The sequence below is a fragment of the Rhea pennata genome, chromosome 18 (genome assembly GCF_028389875.1).
Source record: "Rhea pennata isolate bPtePen1 chromosome 18, bPtePen1.pri, whole genome shotgun sequence".
NCBI lineage: Eukaryota > Metazoa > Chordata > Aves > Rheiformes > Rheidae > Rhea > Rhea pennata.
In genome coordinates, this window is record NC_084680.1 from 4,258,558 (window position 1) to 4,277,381 (window position 18,824).

General features: G+C 45.5%; 2 protein-coding genes and 1 long non-coding RNA gene across 4 annotated transcripts; 1 reads left to right on the plus strand and 2 right to left on the minus strand.

The window, feature by feature from the left end:
• The first annotated feature begins 1,224 nt into the window (after nt 1-1,224).
• On the plus strand, nt 1,225-8,568 carry CIMIP2A (ciliary microtubule inner protein 2A). 2 transcript variants are annotated; one of them, XM_062591200.1, is made up of 6 exons: nt 1,225-1,310; nt 1,468-1,844; nt 2,892-3,009; nt 4,132-4,226; nt 6,360-6,477; nt 8,068-8,568. In XM_062591200.1, exons 1-6 carry the CDS (start codon nt 1,277-1,279, stop codon nt 8,166-8,168), a joined length of 843 nt encoding a protein of 280 aa, XP_062447184.1. In that variant the 5' UTR covers nt 1,225-1,276; the 3' UTR covers nt 8,169-8,568. The 2 variants fall into 2 exon arrangements, with proteins under 2 accessions (XP_062447184.1, XP_062447185.1); XM_062591201.1 differs by lacking the exons at nt 6,360-6,477; nt 8,068-8,568 and adding an exon at nt 4,963-5,163.
• LOC134148744 (uncharacterized) lies at nt 3,784-7,788 on the minus strand. The gene is made up of 2 exons (XR_009960268.1): nt 6,851-7,788; nt 3,784-6,186 (listed from the first exon to the last, which is right to left on the minus strand). It is a non-coding gene; the product is annotated as an uncharacterized LOC134148744 (long non-coding RNA).
• Nucleotides 8,147-10,326, minus strand: TUBB4B (tubulin beta 4B class IVb). Its single transcript, XM_062591199.1, has 4 exons — nt 10,227-10,326; nt 10,032-10,140; nt 9,848-9,958; nt 8,147-9,357 (listed from the first exon to the last, which is right to left on the minus strand). The coding sequence occupies exons 1-4, from the start codon at nt 10,281-10,283 to the stop codon at nt 8,297-8,299; spliced, it is 1,338 nt and encodes a 445-aa protein (XP_062447183.1). The 5' UTR covers nt 10,284-10,326; the 3' UTR covers nt 8,147-8,296.
• Nucleotides 10,327-18,824: the final 8,498 nt, after the last annotated feature.

Here is an 18,824-nt window from a genome sequence, read left to right on the forward strand (position 1 = left end):
TTACAGCAAGATGCTGGAGTATTCAGAAATAGCTCCTCTATGTTAGTCACCAGCCTCCGGATTGTCGCGTGATTGGGAAGAGATTGACTGGAGTGCACATATTTTCCTCTGTCAAATAGACAACGCTTCCTTGGCTTTAGATTTTGGGCCTAATTCAGCAACCTTTCTGAATCGATACGTTTGCAAAAATCAAGAACAAAGTAAGGTAACGATGAGCTAGTATGGATTTCTCAAGTACGCAACTGCTTCATTTTTCCTTTGGCGAAATAACTGGCTTGCTGGGTAAAAGGGAAAGAGCAGGTTCTATATTTTCAATAATAATCTAAAGAAATAATAAGATGAAGCTATTCTAAAACTTGCTCAGTGATTTGAAAAATCACTTTTATTGACTGTTTTTCTTTGATTTGTTGCTAATCTGGGAATAGTACATGACAATAGAGTTATAAGTAGATTCCAAACTTAAATACGGATCAGAATTATTATATCCTTGCAGAAAGGGTCAAACTTCATGCTATTTTAGATGGGATAGATAATTATTCCACTAGATTTTTTGCAGATAGGGCCTTAGATGAAAGACAGCATCTAGGCTGTGGGGTTTTGCACTGTAAAACAAACATAAATAAAACAAAAGAAGAGTTCAGGGAGAGGCAGCAATGACCAGAGGGTTGAAGAAAAATGACCTATAAGAACAAAAATTGAAGGAATTTGGTTTGTTTAAAAAAGAGCAGACTGACACGGTAACAATTTTCCAATAAGAAAAAGGTGGTTACAGAGGGTAAGATCAATTGTTCCTCATAACTACCAAGCAAAAACAGAAATTGGTTTAGGAAAGCTTTGGACTGCAGAGGGTCGGGGAGCCCGAGGGACGTACGTCACCGGCTATTTTTAAGGGGAAGTTCGACAGAAGCTGCCAAGCTCGGCCGTCCCTGCAGAGTCTCAATCCACAGGGCTCTGCCTCTGCTTTGCAGCACACAGTAGCTGGAGGATTTTATATATATATATATATATATATATATATACATATATATATATATTTTTTTTATTTCTCCCTGAGCAGCGTCAGCAGACCCTTTCCTTGACTAACAGCAGCAAAGCCAGCGAGGGAATTCCCCACTTGACGTGGCAGGGGCGGTGGTTGGGGGTACTGACATAGTCGAAGGGAGCAAAGTATTTGACTATTTTTAAAGGATTTTTTTTCCTGCCTTACTGCTAGCTGGTAGATGTAGGGAAGCTGACAACATTTTATGGTTTAGGCATGGCCAAGATCAAATTTTAAATGATTGAACTTCTCAAGCCGTTTTTCCCTGCAGGCAAGTTCATCAGATGGGGCTGATGGCACCAGCAGGCCAGCCCACAGGATGTCCTCCACCTCCAGACCGAGCGGAGCGTGGTGGGGCCCAGGTCCACCTCGACCGGGATGCCCTAGTTCTGCTGCTCCTTCCCCATAATTTGGTGTCTCTCTCACAGGTGATTTCTCCTCTACAAAAGCCACAGCTGGAGCAAACCTTCCTGACCCAGCTCTCGAACCGAGCGCTGCCGCGTCCCGGCGGGGGCCGGCGGAGGAGCGACCCATGCCGGCGCGCACGGGCCCTGGGGACGCCGCACCTTTGCGCGAGCAGACCAAGCACGTTCCCAGCCATCCTGGCCTGAGGCTGGCGTATGCGTACGAGCAGAGGATTTCACCCCAGTCCAGCACGACACCAAAGGCATCTGAGGAAAAAGAGGGGCGGTTGCCGGACATAACCGTGGCCAGTGGACGGGAAGAAAAAGATGGTCCCTGCCAACCTGACAGCGCCTGTGGCCAGGGATGGACGAGCTTTCCTTGCGTCCCAGAGATCAAACGGGTAAGCCGTTTTGGGTGGAAGAGGCACATTTTGCAGAGGGATGGATGGTTCAGGTTCTCTGCTACATTGCAGAGCTGCATACGGTGTGTGGGCAGGGAAGGGCTCTCTTTGGTATACGGGGTGCGACAGGGCAATTTCCTCTGGGCCTGGCAAGGAGAGGAAGTCAAAAGCATCTTGCGGAATCATATCAAACTCATGTTAGTGTTTCTAGCGGTGATGAACCTGCTGTAGCCTCCGGAAATCGTTCCAACAATTAATTATTCTTCCTAATCAAAAAGGCTTCGTTTCTCATTTGATTGAGCTTTCATTTCAAATTGTGGTCACTAGATCTTGAGCTATTCAAACAGCCAGCCCCCTTGCACTAGGCTTATCTTTCCTTTGCAGGTACTAAAAGCCCAACCCACCGTCGTTCACTTTGACAAAATAGTGCTCCTGGCATCTTTCGTTACGTGACATGTTTTTGGTCTCTTAACTGCTCCCATAACTCACCTGAATTTTCTACAATTTGTTATTATCCCTCATGAAACACAAGAGAAACACAAGCATTGGGATCTGACACAGTAAAACACCATCGGGCTCAACACTGCAGGTAGCATGGCACAGCCAGTATGACACTGGTACTACATGTTTGATCTCCTTATTTCCTCTGGCCCCAAAGATAGCATTTGTCACGTCACAGTCAGCTGGGGCTCCGCAAATCCCCTGAAGGCAGAGATTAGAGATTTGACGTACTCAGTCGAAAGCTGGATTGGATATAAATCCCAAGAACATTCATTCCTGCTCCTTGCTCTAAAAAAATACTCCATGGAACAGATTTTTTCAAAGGAGCTCAACCCCAAAAGCTCCCCTTGTTCTCCCTGGGGTATTTTGCATATACAGATCTCATCTAGTAATTTGACTTCAGCAGAAATTCTTTGAAGCTCTTAATGTAAAGCCAGAAATAAATGACAGCTGTGATCAGTAGGTTCTGGCAGTGAATTAAATTGTGGAGTCAAAGGAGGAAGCGGATTTTACTCTTGTTCATTATATTTCTGCTTTTATTTTGAGCCTGGAAAAACTGTAGGTGCGACTCTGCCAGCGGTGGCTGAGCCAGTGGATGCAGAGAGCTATAATCGGTTCCCCAGGCTGGATGTACCAAACGCCATCCAACAGAAAGTCATTTCAGGTAAAAGAATGAGGTTATGTGCAGCACAAGTCCACCTGGGAAGGAGTAGTGTCATCTTCCCCCCGCCCGGGGGAAACCTTAGAGACATTTGCCAGTTGTTCCAGCTCTTTGAAGGCTTTGAGGTGGAGGAAAACGTCCCAATGCCGTGGCGTTTCTTTGGGACGCTGTCGTCCTGGTGAGTCTCGCAGGTGCCTTCGGGCAGGCGGAAGGGTCGCGGGAGCTGAGTCCTCCTCCGGTCCGTGCAACGGCGAACCCTTGCTAGCACGCGCTGCGGAAGGCAGGAAGGCAGAGCGGGACGCGGGCTCTGCGCCAGCAGATGAATAACTGCTACCATGGAGTCACTTCTCTCCTAGAAATGCAGGACAGCTTTCTGAATCATCAGATTAACGAACAGTGCTGCGCTGCACTAGCACAAATAGGTAAAACTGTCTTACAAGGCATTGGTTACACTTTCCAACTTCACCATGGACCCTGGAAGAGCGTTCCTCTGCACACAGGAAAATTAGAAAAAATTGCTGAATTTCCCTGCTAAAAGATACCGCATCCGCTGGAGGCGTTACCTTACTGTGCTGCTGACCATAGCGAATGTGGTGATTTCAAGTCAAAATGTTGCAGACTGAGTAAAAGAGGACTAAGCACCAGTGTGAGAAATTTTGAGGGTTTTTTGCCTTTACTTTTTTCTTTCCCCATCTTACAGAGTTAGTCCAGTTTCTACATTAGTTAGTGACAATTTGTTGGGTGGGAAGGGTAAATGAAAAAATGTTAGACACTTACTAGTTAGCACCTGCATGTTTATTAAATTGGAAGAGAGCTTGGCAGAGCTATTGGTTTAAAGAAAACATGGTAAGAAAATAAAATGTGTTTTTTTCCATACCACATGGAGACCAACCATGGATCACCTCAGCCCACTTCAGAGTTTTCTTTGGGATCATGAAAAAGACAGTTTCAAAACAGCTCTTACATGTGAAATATCTGATTTTACAATGTAAACAGAAGAGTTTTAAAAAGTTTTCTTCCCTATAATTTGCCAAGATCTTATATTTATCCCAGTCTCTTCCACTTGCAAATTGGTTGATCCTTACATATGTTCTTAAGCAGAAAATATTCTCTCTCCATCTGCAGGTTACACTGGATACATACCCCGCTACACCTGGATTACTGGCGTTACCTACCTCCAGGGTGTCAAGGATGCCATGAATGAATTTGACAGAAATCAGGTATATTATATGTGCAAGCTTCATTTCAGCAATGTAATGTTGGTCTTGAACCCTTCATGCCACTGAAAGTGGTTTCATTTACACTAGTAGTATTAGAACTGGGATTATAAATACAAGTAAAATAAAATCCTATTAAGTAACACGTTGAAAAAAAGTCACAGGCAATTACATTTTGTAACTCATTTCCTTGGGACATTAAGGGAGGATAAATGAGTTCATAAAAAGATTAAGCAAATTTATTGAAGGTAAGTTGATAGCTTGCAATTAATGTTGCTCTGAGTGCAGAAACACAGGATCCATGTATTTTCACTCCCTTTATGCACTTCCCTACCTGGATGGTAGTGGTGGATGGCTTCCTGGGCTGCTTGGATAGATACTTCTGCTTGTAGTACTTTTTCCTTTATTAGCATAATATGTTTTGGAAGGATCTATAATCTTTTCCTTTCTCCTTTGGGAAGGATGCAGAAATATCCTTACAGCACCACTCTTATTTCCTTCTCTCCCTGCAATATCCCCCGTACAATGCCATACAGTCCTCCAAATGAACAAAAGTGCGCTCTCCCACGGGAGTTCGACTGCATTCAAACCTGCACGTTTCTTCCTGCTATCCAGAGCAGAATGCAATCACTGCAGTACAGAAGTCGCTGGCCTAGAGCAAGTGAGGATTCATCAGCTCAGTCACTACACAGCTAATTAAAAGCAGGTTACAAAATTTCCTACCCCTTCTTGTCACTAGGATTCACTGTGGTGCCTTCGTCCCAGAGCAAATCGGTCTGATGTAGAAGAAAGTCCAAGATAGAGGCAGCCCTTTGACTCGGAGGAACTCAGCCGAGCATAAATGACTCAGCAGCAGGCAGTAGCAGGGCTGATATTTCCTGGTGGCATCCTGATGGTTTTGCTGAATTTATTTTCCCTGTGCTGGTTTGCTTATCCTTTTCTTGTGCAGTTAAAAGAAATTGAAATAAAGCAAACAGAACAAAACCCAGATGTTATCAAAACTAAATGTGCTGTTTGCAAATCCTTCCTGCCCCTGTATCCTGCATCTCTGCGAGATGTCTGCCAGCGACGCCACGCAGTGAACCTGTGAGGGAGGTGGGTGGTGTTTCTCCCATGTCATGGGAATCGCAGGCTTGTAGCGGTTATCTGCAGCACACAAGGAATAAAAACATGCTAAAAATTCACTGAACAGTTCTAAGATGGCTTCTGATTTCAAGCCATTAATCTTCTGCCCTAAATCTGTGTTGCCCTAGGTTATGTGCTAGGATGTGCCACGGATCATTTCTTACTATCTACCTCGGGCAAAATAATGAAATCCTCCTGCTTCAGTGCTGCTTTTGAGGGAGTTCTAGTAATCAGGCCATCGTCATCCACAGATGGTTCAAAGGACCCAGCAGCTCATTCAGGTTTATGAACCCTGCCCACCAGTAAGCAGGGTATGCCTTAATGAGGTCAGGGAAGCTTTATTGACACTTTTGGGCTTTTGCCACCAAAGCCATCTGCAGAACTGCAATATCCTTCAAGGCATCCTGTTATCTCAGTTTGACCTCTGGAGTCAGGTAGCAGGTCCAAGAGAGATGACTTAGTCTCCCTTTAGCTAACATTCCCTAAACCTTCCTGTTCCTGCTGCCCTGGGAATTACTGGCTAATCACCATGAGTGGGATTCACAGAACAACAAAACCAGTTGAAGGTGTCAGAACAAAATGCTGATGTGCAGAGTCATAGCAGCCAAGGCATCTATCCAATTCCCGCAGCTACAGTCAGCTGACAGTAATTCCAGTTTATGAGCACAAGGCCCCTGGGACTTGTGGATGATGCCCAAATGTGACCAACGCAGTGTACTCTAGAGAGCCCCTGGAAGCATAATTTGAGGACAGGAAGCTGATCTGTGCACCTGGTGGGGCATTAGCTATCAAACCCACTGCTGTAGAGGCGTCTTCCACCACCATTCAGGAGTAAATTCTAAGTGGAAAAAGAGAAGATGCAATGTATCCAGCTGCTAACTGGAGAACAGGACTGGTAAGAGAACTGCTCTGCATTAGCTTAAATACTTCCTTTCACATGAAGTCAAGTCACATCACTTGTGTAACAAAAAAACGTTGTAAAATAAATATACTTTTTTTTTTTCCTTCCAGCTTTTGCTGAGGAACCCAGTTTGTGAGTTTGGCAAGAGACTACCGCAAACATACTGGCCTAACAACAGAATTTACACCAGTGTTGGACTGATACCTTTCTATACAGGCTTTGTACCAAGTAAGTTTATCAGTTGAACGAAAACAAAAGTCACTAGTTACTATTATTAAGTAGTACTGTTGCTGTAAGTAGCAGTAGTGTCACAGTAGAGAGCAGTTACTGCAATTTCAGCAAAAGAGCAATTGACATTGGAATGATTGACAGTGCAAAGCATCAACATCTTAATGCGCAAGGGACAGGAAAGCACAGAAACAAACTCACAGTTTGTACTTGATGCAATAAATAGAAGGAAAGTGGTAGAGAACGTAAATTATGGAAGAAGTGAAAGCAGACTTGTACAAAGCTGTAGCCTGCAAGTCACGAAATCTCTTGGAGAAAGGCTACTGTAATGCTGGTGGAAACGAGTGAGCTGGACTCCAGTGTCAACACTGACCTTCGCATTTTGTCACCTCACCCAAAAGCTCACAGAAAGGCGGGGGAAGAAGCTGTAGCGCTTTAAGTGGTTTTCCGCGCGCTGCAGTGCTCCCAGCGATGTCGGCCTTCAGCAGGGGGCAGGGATGCTGGGTTGGGGGCTTAAGAGTAACTCATGGAACTTTGCTGAAAAGGATCTTGGGAGGCTGACACTGTCCCTTCAGGAACCAGCAAGGCAGGGTCTTGTTCCAAGCTACAGAAAAACATAAAACACACTGTAAGAGTATGTGAACTTCCGTCTAACCAAAGGGAAGAGACCCAAAAATCCACTGCTTGATGAAGTGTTATATCACACTTCAAAAATCTAACTTCTGTCATCTCTGTATCCACATTCTATCCCATCTCAGTTACTGAGTAAATGTTCTCCTTTGTCATTTTAGCTAACACTGAACACCAGTTGTTCCCATAGCAAATGTTTGTTTTGCTAGTAACGCTTTCAAGACGCAAAACAGTGTAACTTGGGAGCAGGTATTAATACTAACCAAACACAGAAAGAGAAGCTGCTACCTCGTGAATATTTTATGTTATTATTTAAGGTGAGTAGATACTGGCTTAAACATGACTCCGCCAAGAGATGCTCTGGCTGCTGAAACTGGAAATCTTCAGCAATACTTTTGGCCTCAGCTGTAGATGTAAAAACAGCTGTGACCTCTGGAATTGGAGCTCTCCGTAACAAGCTATCTGCTAGGTTTATGCTGCTAAATAGGTGCAGAGGATCAGCCCTAGGTGAGGCCAGCTTACTTTCTTCCAGAAATAGCCACACTATCAGAACAGCAACAGGCCTCTGCCACTTTATGATCCAGACAGCAGGAGGAAGCTACAGCTGTAGCTTCCATTCTGGTCTGAAGAGCTGCTCAGCTCTCTATATGAGACTTAAGTTTGGACAGCTGACCCATCACCTGTAATAGGAACCCCCACACAGGTACCTAAATTTAGACACAGCTGACTTTCATCCTTGATGTTAACTGTCTCTCCTGCTGCCAGTACATTTGATTATAAAATAATACCAGAGTATTTTTTCTATTTCCTCAATACAAGGAAAAAGCAATAGTGCCACTATCCAGTGACACAAGCAACAGGTGTTTACTCTGTTAGAAAGCAGAGAGAAAAATGTCATTGCCAATCGCACAGTGGCAGACAGTAGGTGTTCACTCAACATGCTGTATTTTTGTTTTCCAGCCCTCAGAAACAGCTATGCACTTACTTTTGGAAACAGCACCCGAAAGGCTTACCAAAAGGAACAAAGGAGACAAGCCTGTGCACTGCGAAAAAAACTTTAATGATGCCTGTACAGCATTTGAAGTGACTTTGGAACAGGAAGAGGAACACAACACAGACAAGAGAAGTTTTGAATGAAAGAGTTCATACAGCTTTAAACAAAATTTACAGGTGTTCATTTGCATAGGTTTTATTCTGCCTCTTCCTCAGCCTCCTCTTCAAACTCCCCCTCTTCCTCAGCTGTAGCATCCTGATACTGCTGATACTCAGACACCAGGTCATTCATATTGCTCTCAGCTTCTGTGAACTCCATCTCATCCATGCCCTCACCAGTATACCAATGCAAGAAAGCCTTTCGGCGGAACATAGCAGTGAATTGTTCAGAAATGCGTTTAAAAAGCTCCTGGATAGCTGTACTGTTACCAATAAACGTGGCAGACATTTTCAGGCCACGAGGTGGAATGTCACAGACCGCTGTTTTAACGTTATTGGGAATCCATTCAACAAAATAGCTGCTATTTTTGTTTTGAACATTGAGCATTTGCTCGTCAACCTCTTTCATGGACATGCGTCCTCTGAAAACAGCAGCTACTGTGAGATAGCGGCCATGACGTGGGTCACACGCCGCCATCATATTTTTCGCATCGAACATCTGCTGCGTTAGCTCTGGTACAGTTAAAGCACGGTATTGCTGGCTCCCACGGCTTGTGAGTGGGGCAAAACCAGGCATGAAAAAGTGCAGACGGGGAAAGGGAACCATGTTAACCGCTAGCTTACGCAAGTCAGCATTAAGCTGGCCTGGGAAACGCAGGCAGGTGGTAACACCGCTCATGGTTGCTGACACTAAATGGTTCAGATCACCGTATGTTGGAGTAGTTAACTTCAGTGTTCTGAAGCATATGTCATAGAGTGCTTCATTATCAATACAGTATGTTTCATCTGTGTTCTCCACAAGCTGGTGCACTGAAAGTGTTGCATTGTAGGGCTCTACTACAGTATCTGATACTTTAGGGGAAGGTACAACACTGAAAGTATTCATAATTCGGTCTGGGTACTCTTCACGAATTTTGCTGATTAGGAGGGTACCCATGCCAGAGCCAGTGCCACCACCAAGAGAGTGAGTAAGCTGAAAGCCCTGGAGACAATCACAGCTTTCTGCCTCCTTTCTTACAACATCTAACACTGAATCAACTAATTCGGCACCTTCAGTATAGTGGCCCTTTGCCCAGTTATTTCCTGCTCCGCTCTGACCTGGAAGAGAGACATTTCCATATTAAATTACAGTCACTGCTTCCTGCTTATGGCTTGCAAGCAAAGCATAGAAGCATCAAACTGAACACAGCGATGCTTTCATTTTATGAAGCACAGAGCCATGGTGTCACACAAGCACCTCTAAAATGACTGGAAGCCAGACAGAAAGCATGTACTATCCAAGGATACAGCAGCCATTTGAGTTCTCCCGATATTACTGAGAAGAGGACGAGAATCGGAAGAGCAACGACACCTTGCGCCTTCCCGGACCTGCTCTCCCACGAGCTGCCATCATGCACCATCCGCAGATCCCGATATTTCATGCCAGCAGAAGCGCCAGGATTAACTCCCCCTCCCCTCCCGCGGCCGCACTCGCCCTGGGAGCATGTGCGGCAGCGAAGCCCGCAGTGCAGCGTCGCTGCCCTGCCCACCCCACCGCACCCCGAGCCGGTTACACGAGCGCTCCCTCCCCCGCTCCCGGCGCACTCACCGAACACGAAGTTGTCTGGCCTGAATATCTGCCCGAAGGGCCCGGAGCGCACCGAGTCCATGGTGCCGGGCTCCAGGTCCACCAGCACAGCGCGGGGCACGTATTTGCCACCTGCAAAACAGGGAGAAGCCGTGACTGCGGCGCCGGGGGCGGCGCCGGGGGCGGCTGGCGCGCCGGGCCCTACCTGTAGCCTCGTTGTAGTAGACGTTAATGCGCTCAAGCTGCAAGTCGCTGTCTCCATGGTAGGTGCCGGTGGGGTCGATACCATGTTCGTCGCTGATCACCTCCCAGAACTGCCGGACAAAATCGCGTCAGGGGCGGCCGGGCCCCGCCCGCCGCCCCCGCCCGCGGCCCGCCGCCCCCTCCCCGCCACCCGGACCTTGGCCCCGATCTGGTTCCCGCACTGCCCGGCCTGCAGGTGCACGATCTCCCTCATGATGGCGGCAGCACAGCGCGCTCTCACCAGCACCGCTCCTTCCCCCAACTGACTCTGCCTGCGTGAGGTAACCGCCAACCCTTATATAGCAGCGGAATGCGCGCGCATCCTTCTTTTCCCCGCCCAGGCAGCCATAGGCAGCAGCTATTGGCTACTCATAACGAGGCTCCACAAATGATGAGATCTGATTGGTTGAAGTTCTGTCACTCAAACTATGGGGTCCTATTTGCTCCGCCTGTTTTTCCTGTTGGTTTTACTGTTAGGCAACGGGCCTCCACGAATGCCCGCCCCTACTTGCTTAGCGCACTCTCCATTGGCTTAATTGAATGATTGATGTCGCGCATGATTGGCTGTCGGCCTCAGCGATAAGCTAGCGTCATTTGATTGGATGAAAACACAGTGTCCTAGTAACCGTCGCAGTGACTCCGCAGCGGGCCCTGGGCGGTGGCTCGCCCGGCTGCCTATTCCCGAAGCTCTGCGCGCACTTTGCGCGGCGTAGGCGGCAGCTCGTCCTGGTTGCGGAGGGAGCGATCTCTTGGGAACCCCTGCCCGGCCGTTTCCCCCCGCGGGTCTCGGGGCACCCGCCGCCGCTGGCCCCAGCGCCGGCTTCTCCGGGAGGGCCTCCCTCTGCCGTCCCCGCCGCCACCGCCTCCCCCCGCCCGCCGCTGGCCGCAGGCGCTGCGGCGGCGCTGTGGGGGCGGGGAGCTCGTCTGCGCAGGCGCGGGCTGCGGCGCGTTTCTAGCACTTTCTGGCGCGCAGCCGCCTGAGGCAGCGGGGTTGGGCGGCCGTTGCCGTGACAGCCCCGCTCAACACAGGGGCGGGCAGGCCGGGGTTAGGCCGGGGCACGGCTTGCGGCAAAGCAAGACGCAGGGGGATGTTAAGCCTTCGGCTTCGGGATGCTAAAAGTCTGCGTAGGCTTAGGAGGAGCTGGCGGGGGGGGGGGGGAGCTTTTCCACACCCCTTTTGTGGAGAGGGTCTTCCCCTGCGCGGTGGAGGCTGAGGGAGTGCTGGTGAGAGGTGGTGGCCTCTCAGAGTTCTCAAGGTGACCAGCTGGATGCAGGCTCCAGCTCTGGTCCTGTCTCTTACAGAGCAGGCATGGTTCAGACAGAGGTTCAGGTAAGTCTGAAAACTACGAGGCAAGGCCCTGTTACGTTTGTCATGTAAAATATGAGGTATTAACACACAAATGGATATGATAAGCAAGTTGATGAAACACTGTGTGGACCAATGCAGCGTTCAAGTGGCATTTGCATTTTACAGAGTGAGCAGAAGAGTGCTGTGCTAGGTGACACCTATGCTGAGCTGGAGGTACACCAGTGCCTTACAAGTTCCAGCCCTGTTACTAGGCAGTTGAGCATCCAAAGCTGAATAAATGTCTCCTTTAGTTTACTTTTATCTGTCTCTTGTTCTGCAGGACTGTTCATCTTCTACAATCTGATTTTGTTAGCACATTCTTGCACAGACAGTTCATCCGTTGGTCACAGCTTCCATGGAGCACACCATGATTGTTATTTTAACAGAGCCTTTATGATTATACATATTTATTAGGATGCCAGCACGGTCTACTTGTCTTAGCATCTCTTACTGTTTCATCATGCAGCTACAACTTGAAAGAGGCTCCTAACTGAGTTCTCCAAACCTAGCTTGTCTCAAACTGGTGCCTTGATGTGTGAGTGGACTGAGGCAGAAGAAGCAGATGACTGCGATTCTTCCTACATGGAATGCATTCAGCTGATCTCTATATCATTCAGGCTTCTGTATAAGATAGAGGTACATTAGGACTTGTATACATACAATGATCTGGGCTTGGATAACAACCCAAACATTTCTGTGACTGGGTCAGCTGGGGAGATGAGCAGAGAAAGAATAACATCACAAAAACTGATGGAGATAGAATAGCCTTGGGTAATTGGCCTAATATGTGAGTATTGGTGATTGCTACTTCTAGCATGTAAAGATCATAGCTCCCAATGATTTTGGGAAGAGAACCCAGAGCTCCAAGAGGAGCCCCGTAGGCACTGAGACTGCTCCTAGAGACCGTAGGAAAAGCTGCAGAACATCTGGAGTAACCTGGGAGTCTCAGACAGCCTCAAGAGGCCATGGGAGAGCCCCTTAACAGTCTCAGAGGTGCCCAGATGCTTCCTGAGGATGACATACTGATACATGGCTTGTCCTCCACATTAGAAACCAGAATGTAGGAGGTTTATGCAATTTACTCAGAGATAGCTGAGTCATGCAAAGATGCTGGATCCAGATTTATCCCACCTAATTTTAAACATTGAGTTGAAGAGCTAACTCTGGTCTGTATGCACACTGAATTTGGTGGAAAGAGTTTATTCAGCCCACTGCAGCTCTGAATTGCCCCTTGACAGCATGTTTCTCCGATGTCTGTAAAGGTGGGTTAGGTGACCAGATCGAAAACTTTGGTGTCTTGTTTGAATATCGAAGGTAATTGAGGTGAATCTGAACTAGACTTGCTCAAGATTTCGTACAAATGTACAATGATCAGTAAAGACAGCTTTTCCTCTGGGATGTGATACAGTATTTTCATCTTCAAACAGAGAAATGTAAAACTTGAATACTGCGTTCTCTCTGACTAAGAAGACAGGAGGGAGTCTTGCCTGGGTTTTACTGCTTGCAGTGTTCTACTATCTAGGAAAGTATATTCAGCAGAAATTCTCAGAAAAGCCTGCTCAGAACAGCGTTAGTAAGCTTCTGCGCTTTTGAAGCCCTAGACAGCGCTCCCTGTAAAAGAGCAGGGGGAGCCATTGCAGCGTGAGTAGGAGATGTGCCCATTCAAGTGTTGCTCTATTTCATGCAGATACAGTGGTTTTTTTCCAGCCCGTGGGAGAAAGGGAAGGACTGTGCATCACTGACAACGATCTGCTTCCTCACTTTATTAGAAATCATGAGCGTTTGTAGCTTGTGCCTCTTGACAACTTGTGGTTCAACCCTCACTGCCTTTAATGTTTGGGAAGCTATTTGATATTGTGTAGAGTGACAAATGGTTGCCATCCCAGCATTCCTAGTGGCAGCAAAAAAAAAAAAAAAAAAAAAAAAAAAAAGTCCTGCTCCATTAAGACTTCGATATCTATCTCTAAAATGCTATGCAGTATGCAATATCACATGCAGCAGAGCAGGTGATAAATACCCTGTGTGATGGCTGAAACTTAGCTTCTGTGATTGAATCCCCAGAGGCTTCACTGGCAGAATCTGTGGGTTAGGAGACATTTCATATTCACCTAAAATTTATTTTTGCTAATTCTAGCCCAGTCAGTCAGTATTTTTGCCCCTAGCTACATCCAGATCCACAGCAAATGAGAATTCTATTTTAAATATTTTTGCATTTTTAAAATTAAATGCCAATATTTCTAAGCTCTCTGAGGAAGAATACTGCCAAGCTGCAAGGAATCTCTATGCGAAGCTGCCGGAGCTGCAGACGATCTTAGCCCTATGACTTCCAATGCAGTGGCATCCCAGCAACCTAATTAGTATGTACCAGAAGATGAACTGGCAAGTAACAAGGCAGATTTCTGCCAGAACCACATCTCACACAAAACATTCCTTCAAAGGCAAACCATCCACACAAAACATTGACAATTGGGCAAATCCTAGGAGAAAAAATAATTTCAAATTTCTTAGTCCTGATGGAACAAAATGTTTAAGTGCGTTTCTGAATGTTGGTGGTTTCGTGGGCAGTCTGCATAGAGGAGTTTCTGCAAATTCCCTGGGCAGGAGAGCGGGGGGCAGTTGGGAAGAACACAGGATTGCAGGGAGGGGAACAGCTAGCCCAAACTGAGGAGGAACATGTCTCACACATTATGTCTATTGTTGAAGACACCTATTTTATCTGGTATTTGATTCTTTCAAGGCTCTTTCCTCAAACCTTGGTGTAAGTGACAAGCAAGGAGACTTCAGCACTTCATTCATTTAGCTGCTTCTGAATTTTCCACCCTTAAGTTTCTTTAATGAATTAATGGCTGTAACAGGGATATTAGAAAACATTAGAAGCTGTTGTTACCAGGCCAAAGTCCGTAGGTATAATCCAGAGGAAGTCACAGTAATGAAGTTAGAGTTAAGGTTGGAAATTGAATTTCTATTTTTTGAACTATAAGTTATTTCTTACCTTTTATTGTGATTTTCTGTACAGCTTTTGGCAGGGGATGAAAAAAGATTTTGCTGTGAATACACTCAATTTGAGCACAGCAAGGAGATACCTTTTTTGACTTCATGAATATTATTTGTTCCCCTTTTACTGAATCACTGTTCTGTTGTGTGCAGTAGGGTGTAAAGAGATCCCCTTGGCCTGTAGGCAGACAAGGGTTTTAATTCTTGTGTTGATATATAACCATCAAGACAGCAGTCTAAGTCTTTGGAATAGTGTTCTTACCTAAACTGAGCCTAGTATTTGGGGTTGGGGTGGTGGTGGGACTGTCAGCACTCCAAACAGAAATCATGGAACAAATTCTGTTTATATAGATAAAATCTGAAGCTCCGACTTCAACAGAGGGACATTGCAGAATGAATGCAGTTGGAAGTCTCCTTCCAGAACTGAAGAGCTTTCGGTGCTGAGGCTGCTCCAGATACATAGTAAAACTCCGGTATGACACGGATATATGCAGACTTTTGGTCATTCTAGCCTGTCTCCGATTGTTATTTCTAAGGATAAACAGTACTTGTTTTTAAGTAATTGCTGCATTCCTGCTGAGAGATTCTAGTTCTCATGGATCTCCTGAGGAAGCACTTACTGAACATGAGGGGCTGTTGCCAAAGACTGGTGAGTGAGAGGTACAAGTGTAGGTTTCGTTACAAAAGGAATAGGAACAGCTGAATGGGATCATGCCACGAGACTGTCTGGGCCAGTTTCTTGTCTCGACCAGTAGCAGATGCCAAAGATGAACAGGGCAAACATATATGTATGTGGTGGGTGGTTCAGGAAATTCTTTAGCCACATGCAAGTATTCTTTTGTTTAATAGCCTTGATGGATTTTTTTTTTCTTATAAATTTGTCTAATCACTTTTTGCAGCCACTTAAGATTTTGGTATAAACAATTTCCTGTAATAATGACCTCCATGGTTTAACCATAGCTATGTGGAAAAAGATCTCCTACCATTTGGTTTGATGATTTCCACTGAGCACCTCAGCTCGAAAAGAGGCTGTGGGCCTGTTACTTCAAAACTTACACTCAGAAGAGACTTTAACATTGTCAGTGATTACTGTGAAACAGAATATAACACTAAAACAGCATTTCCTTTACAGAATGTTCATCATTAACTGACACCATTCTATTTATATCTCCTTCATGCTTGAAACCAGTGAACTTTGAACACTTCCCATAACATTTCCCTCATCCAGTTCTACAGCTTCACTGCTGTACATGTCCAGAGATAAACACTACAGGCAGCACCTTCATTCATGCAGGAAGCTACTTGCTGGAGACAATTTCCACCGAGAAGTGGTGACTAATTCAATCATGAGGTGGGCATATGGTGACACCCCCTGCTGTGAACAAAAATAAGCTTTCTTTCACACAAAAATTGATTTTTTTTCATTCCTCTGTCTTTCCCAGAGCCTCCTCTACTTCATTTTCAGGGCGGTCCTCTTCCTTTTAGGGATTAGTCTCCCCCTTGTTTCCAAAAGAGCCTGCTTCCAAGCCACCTGTGCACATGCTGCTGTACATCTCCTTGCGTAGAAAACTTCTTCCAGTAATGCCAAGGCGTCTTAAATTATTACTAAGAGCTACTTCCGCATTTCACACATAGAGAACTTCCATATCGCAGTGTCTTTCATTTGTGTCCATATCGTAGGTCTCCTTGTCAAGTTTCAAGACAAGCCTGCTTCCCAGTATATTCGAGCTGTAGTGGAACCAGCTACTAATTGGGTAAAAATGGTATTAATGATTTCCTAAGGCTAAGGTGCTGTCCAGCAAGCCTCCCTCTTGTGACTAAATCCTGTCATTACACACTCAGCGAGCAGGAGCTTGTTTTCAGTGTTTATCTGATGTGAACAGGGGTCCTAAAAGTACTCTGCTGCAAGAAGTCTCTCTGAATGTCTGATGTAGAAAGATGTAGTGGAATCCAGGTCAAACCTGCGTAGTCTCTACTGTGTACTAGTACACATTAGAAAGATTAGGTGTGCTATACTTGCAAAACACTGATTTTTCTGGATTTGAGGCATTATGAAAGGACTTTTTAGAGAGAGTTGTGGCAAAAATTGAGGTTTTACTGATCCCAGTTTTCAGTCAGGTTCGCTCTATTGATAGCGTTTTCATCTACTTCCGTGTATTCTGAATTAGCTTGTGAAGTAGGAGTGATAGTCCACGAGATAGGATATAAACATCATATGGCTTTCTATTTCTTTGCAACATGTTCAGATATATGATCATAGGCATGGTATAAGAACAAAATAAAAATATACTGATAGATCTCTAAATCCAGCCATCTTAAAAGGCATTCCTCTCATGTCCTGCTGGATTTGCTCCACCAGTGACTGTGGGTTTCAAGTGATTTCACTGTTATTTATAATAACAGCTCCAAACTGCTTAAATGATTTCAAGTACAGCAGTACTTGGTGGTGTACCCTGATTCTACACTTTGTATTTCAGAGACCTTCCTTTGACCACCGAATTAGAAATCTTCGTAGACAGGACAATATCTGGAAGAGAGAAAGAGTTGCAGTCACCGCATTACCAGTGGGAAGCTGAGGCTTACCCATTATGGCAAGTTTTGCAAAGTTCTTGAGGCACACCATTCTCCTTGACCTTCTCCCGACTTGCCAGGATCGCCTAGGAAGTCCATGACAGTGTTCTGGGATAGTGTAGTGATTATCACATCTACTTTACATGCTGAAGGTCCTGGGTTCAAGCCCCAGTAGAACCAGGACCAGGAAATCTCTGGGATGTTGGACTAGATGATCTCCAGAGGTCCCTTCCAGCCTTACTGATTCTGTGATTCTGTGTTCTGGAGTAAGTCCAACTCGAAATCCCAATACAGTGATTCATCCATGAGTGTTCTGTGAAATACTTGTATCTCAAAAGTGGTGCTTCATCAACAGCCAAGTAATGAGAGGAGGGCTAGGCCTCTGCTTAGGATGCTCTCTTATGACCCTGAGGAGTTTGATGCCTCAGGGAGAAAAAAGCAACTCTGCTCTTGTGGCGGTGGCTTTGGCACTGCGGAAATGCACTGCAGGGAATGTACCGTTACTTCTCTCCATTTATGTGGGAATTCATTGGCTGTCCATAGAAGTCCATAAGAGTGAGTCGCTCACAGCTGAAGACCAACTCAAGAAATTATGCAAAAAGTCTGTAAAAGGGGTCTGGTGGTGCAGTCTGGATGGGATGTACTGGCTGGGAACTATGACACTTTGGAAATGGTATAAACTGGAAGGAAGCCAATGTGTTAATATACTCCTAGGAACACTCTGATAGGCAATTTAGGCCAGTCTAGACAGCAGCAAGTCAGTTAACCTATTGTGTTTCTGGAGCTAAAGTAGAAAGCTTCTCTCTGATGTCAATTTTTATATCAAATACTTTTAATTTCTTTCTTGTTGATACTTGCTGACAGCAGCAGAACTGCAATTACGTGTGAGCAGACATCACCTGCTAGATCTTCCTCATGGTTTAGCCCAGAGTGAGATGGGAAGGAGCTATGCATAAAAACACTAGATTTGTGAACAGTTAAAAATCCTCTGTATTAATCATTTCCACGATAAAATACTGCATTGTTACTAAAGGGTTTCAAACATCTTTGTTTCAAAGCAAATGAGCTGGTCAAAAAATCTCTTTTAAGTAGATTTCTGCTGTACAGGTAATCTGGTGATTAGTTCTGCAAACTTGTACAGTGCTGACATGTAGCAGCTGCTTCTGCAGAGAGCTGGGAGAAAGGAATATGTCCTCCCAGGTTCCCAATTTTGCTATTTTTACCTTTTTATGACTAACAGCATACTTCAAGGCTTTTAGAATACAATCCAGCTCAACATTTAATAAGTATATCTGTAAGTGGTTTTTTTTTTCTTTTTTTCTCTCAGGGAGAGAATTAAATGCATCTGCAATGCTACCTGTTCCCTCTACTGAATGGCACAAGACCCATACACCTGGGAATGCTGGCCCTTCGGGGACTGAAGGTTGGGATGGGTAGCACAGCCATTGTATGAGAAAAAATTGTCTATCCCCCTTCTGATACCACTATTTGCCTGCAGTAGGCCTGCAGCAGAAGACTGAGCAGAAAGCAGCAGTCGCAGTATTTGGAAGAGTGATGGGAAAGGAGGGAACAGAGCTGCTACTTGTGATGAGTGAACCACTGCGGAAAAGGAATTCTAGTTGTGAAAATGTCTCACTGCGTCTTTGCTAAGAAGAGCAACAGATTGTCTTTCAGCTCAAGAGTTTAGGATCTGCTCTAAAATAAGTGGATGTGGGTTGTGTTCACATCTCAGAGCAATAGCTTGATGTGGAATGGTGGCTGTCAAGCGTCAGGGATTTAATGGGGCAAATTATGGCCATGTGTGCTGTCACTGTGTGAGGCAAGAGTGAAGTGTCAGGAGTA

Coding starts and splice junctions, on each gene's coding strand:
- TUBB4B (XM_062591199.1), bottom strand. CDS start 10,283: ATGAGGGAGATCGTGCACCTGCAGGCCGGGCAGTGCGGGAACCAGATC. Junction 10,141..10,226: donor GGAACCAGATCGGGGCCAAG/GTCCGGGTGGCG, acceptor TTTGTCCGGCAG/TTCTGGGAGGTGATCAGCGA. Junction 9,959..10,031: donor CTACTACAACGAGGCTACAG/GTAGGGCCCGGC, acceptor CCTGTTTTGCAG/GTGGCAAATACGTGCCCCGC.
- CIMIP2A (XM_062591200.1), top strand. CDS start 1,277: ATGATTGAACTTCTCAAGCCGTTTTTCCCTGCAG. Junction 1,311..1,467: donor CAAGCCGTTTTTCCCTGCAG/GCAAGTTCATCA, acceptor TCTCTCTCACAG/GTGATTTCTCCTCTACAAAA. Junction 4,227..6,359: donor ATGAATTTGACAGAAATCAG/GTATATTATATG, acceptor TTTTCCTTCCAG/CTTTTGCTGAGGAACCCAGT.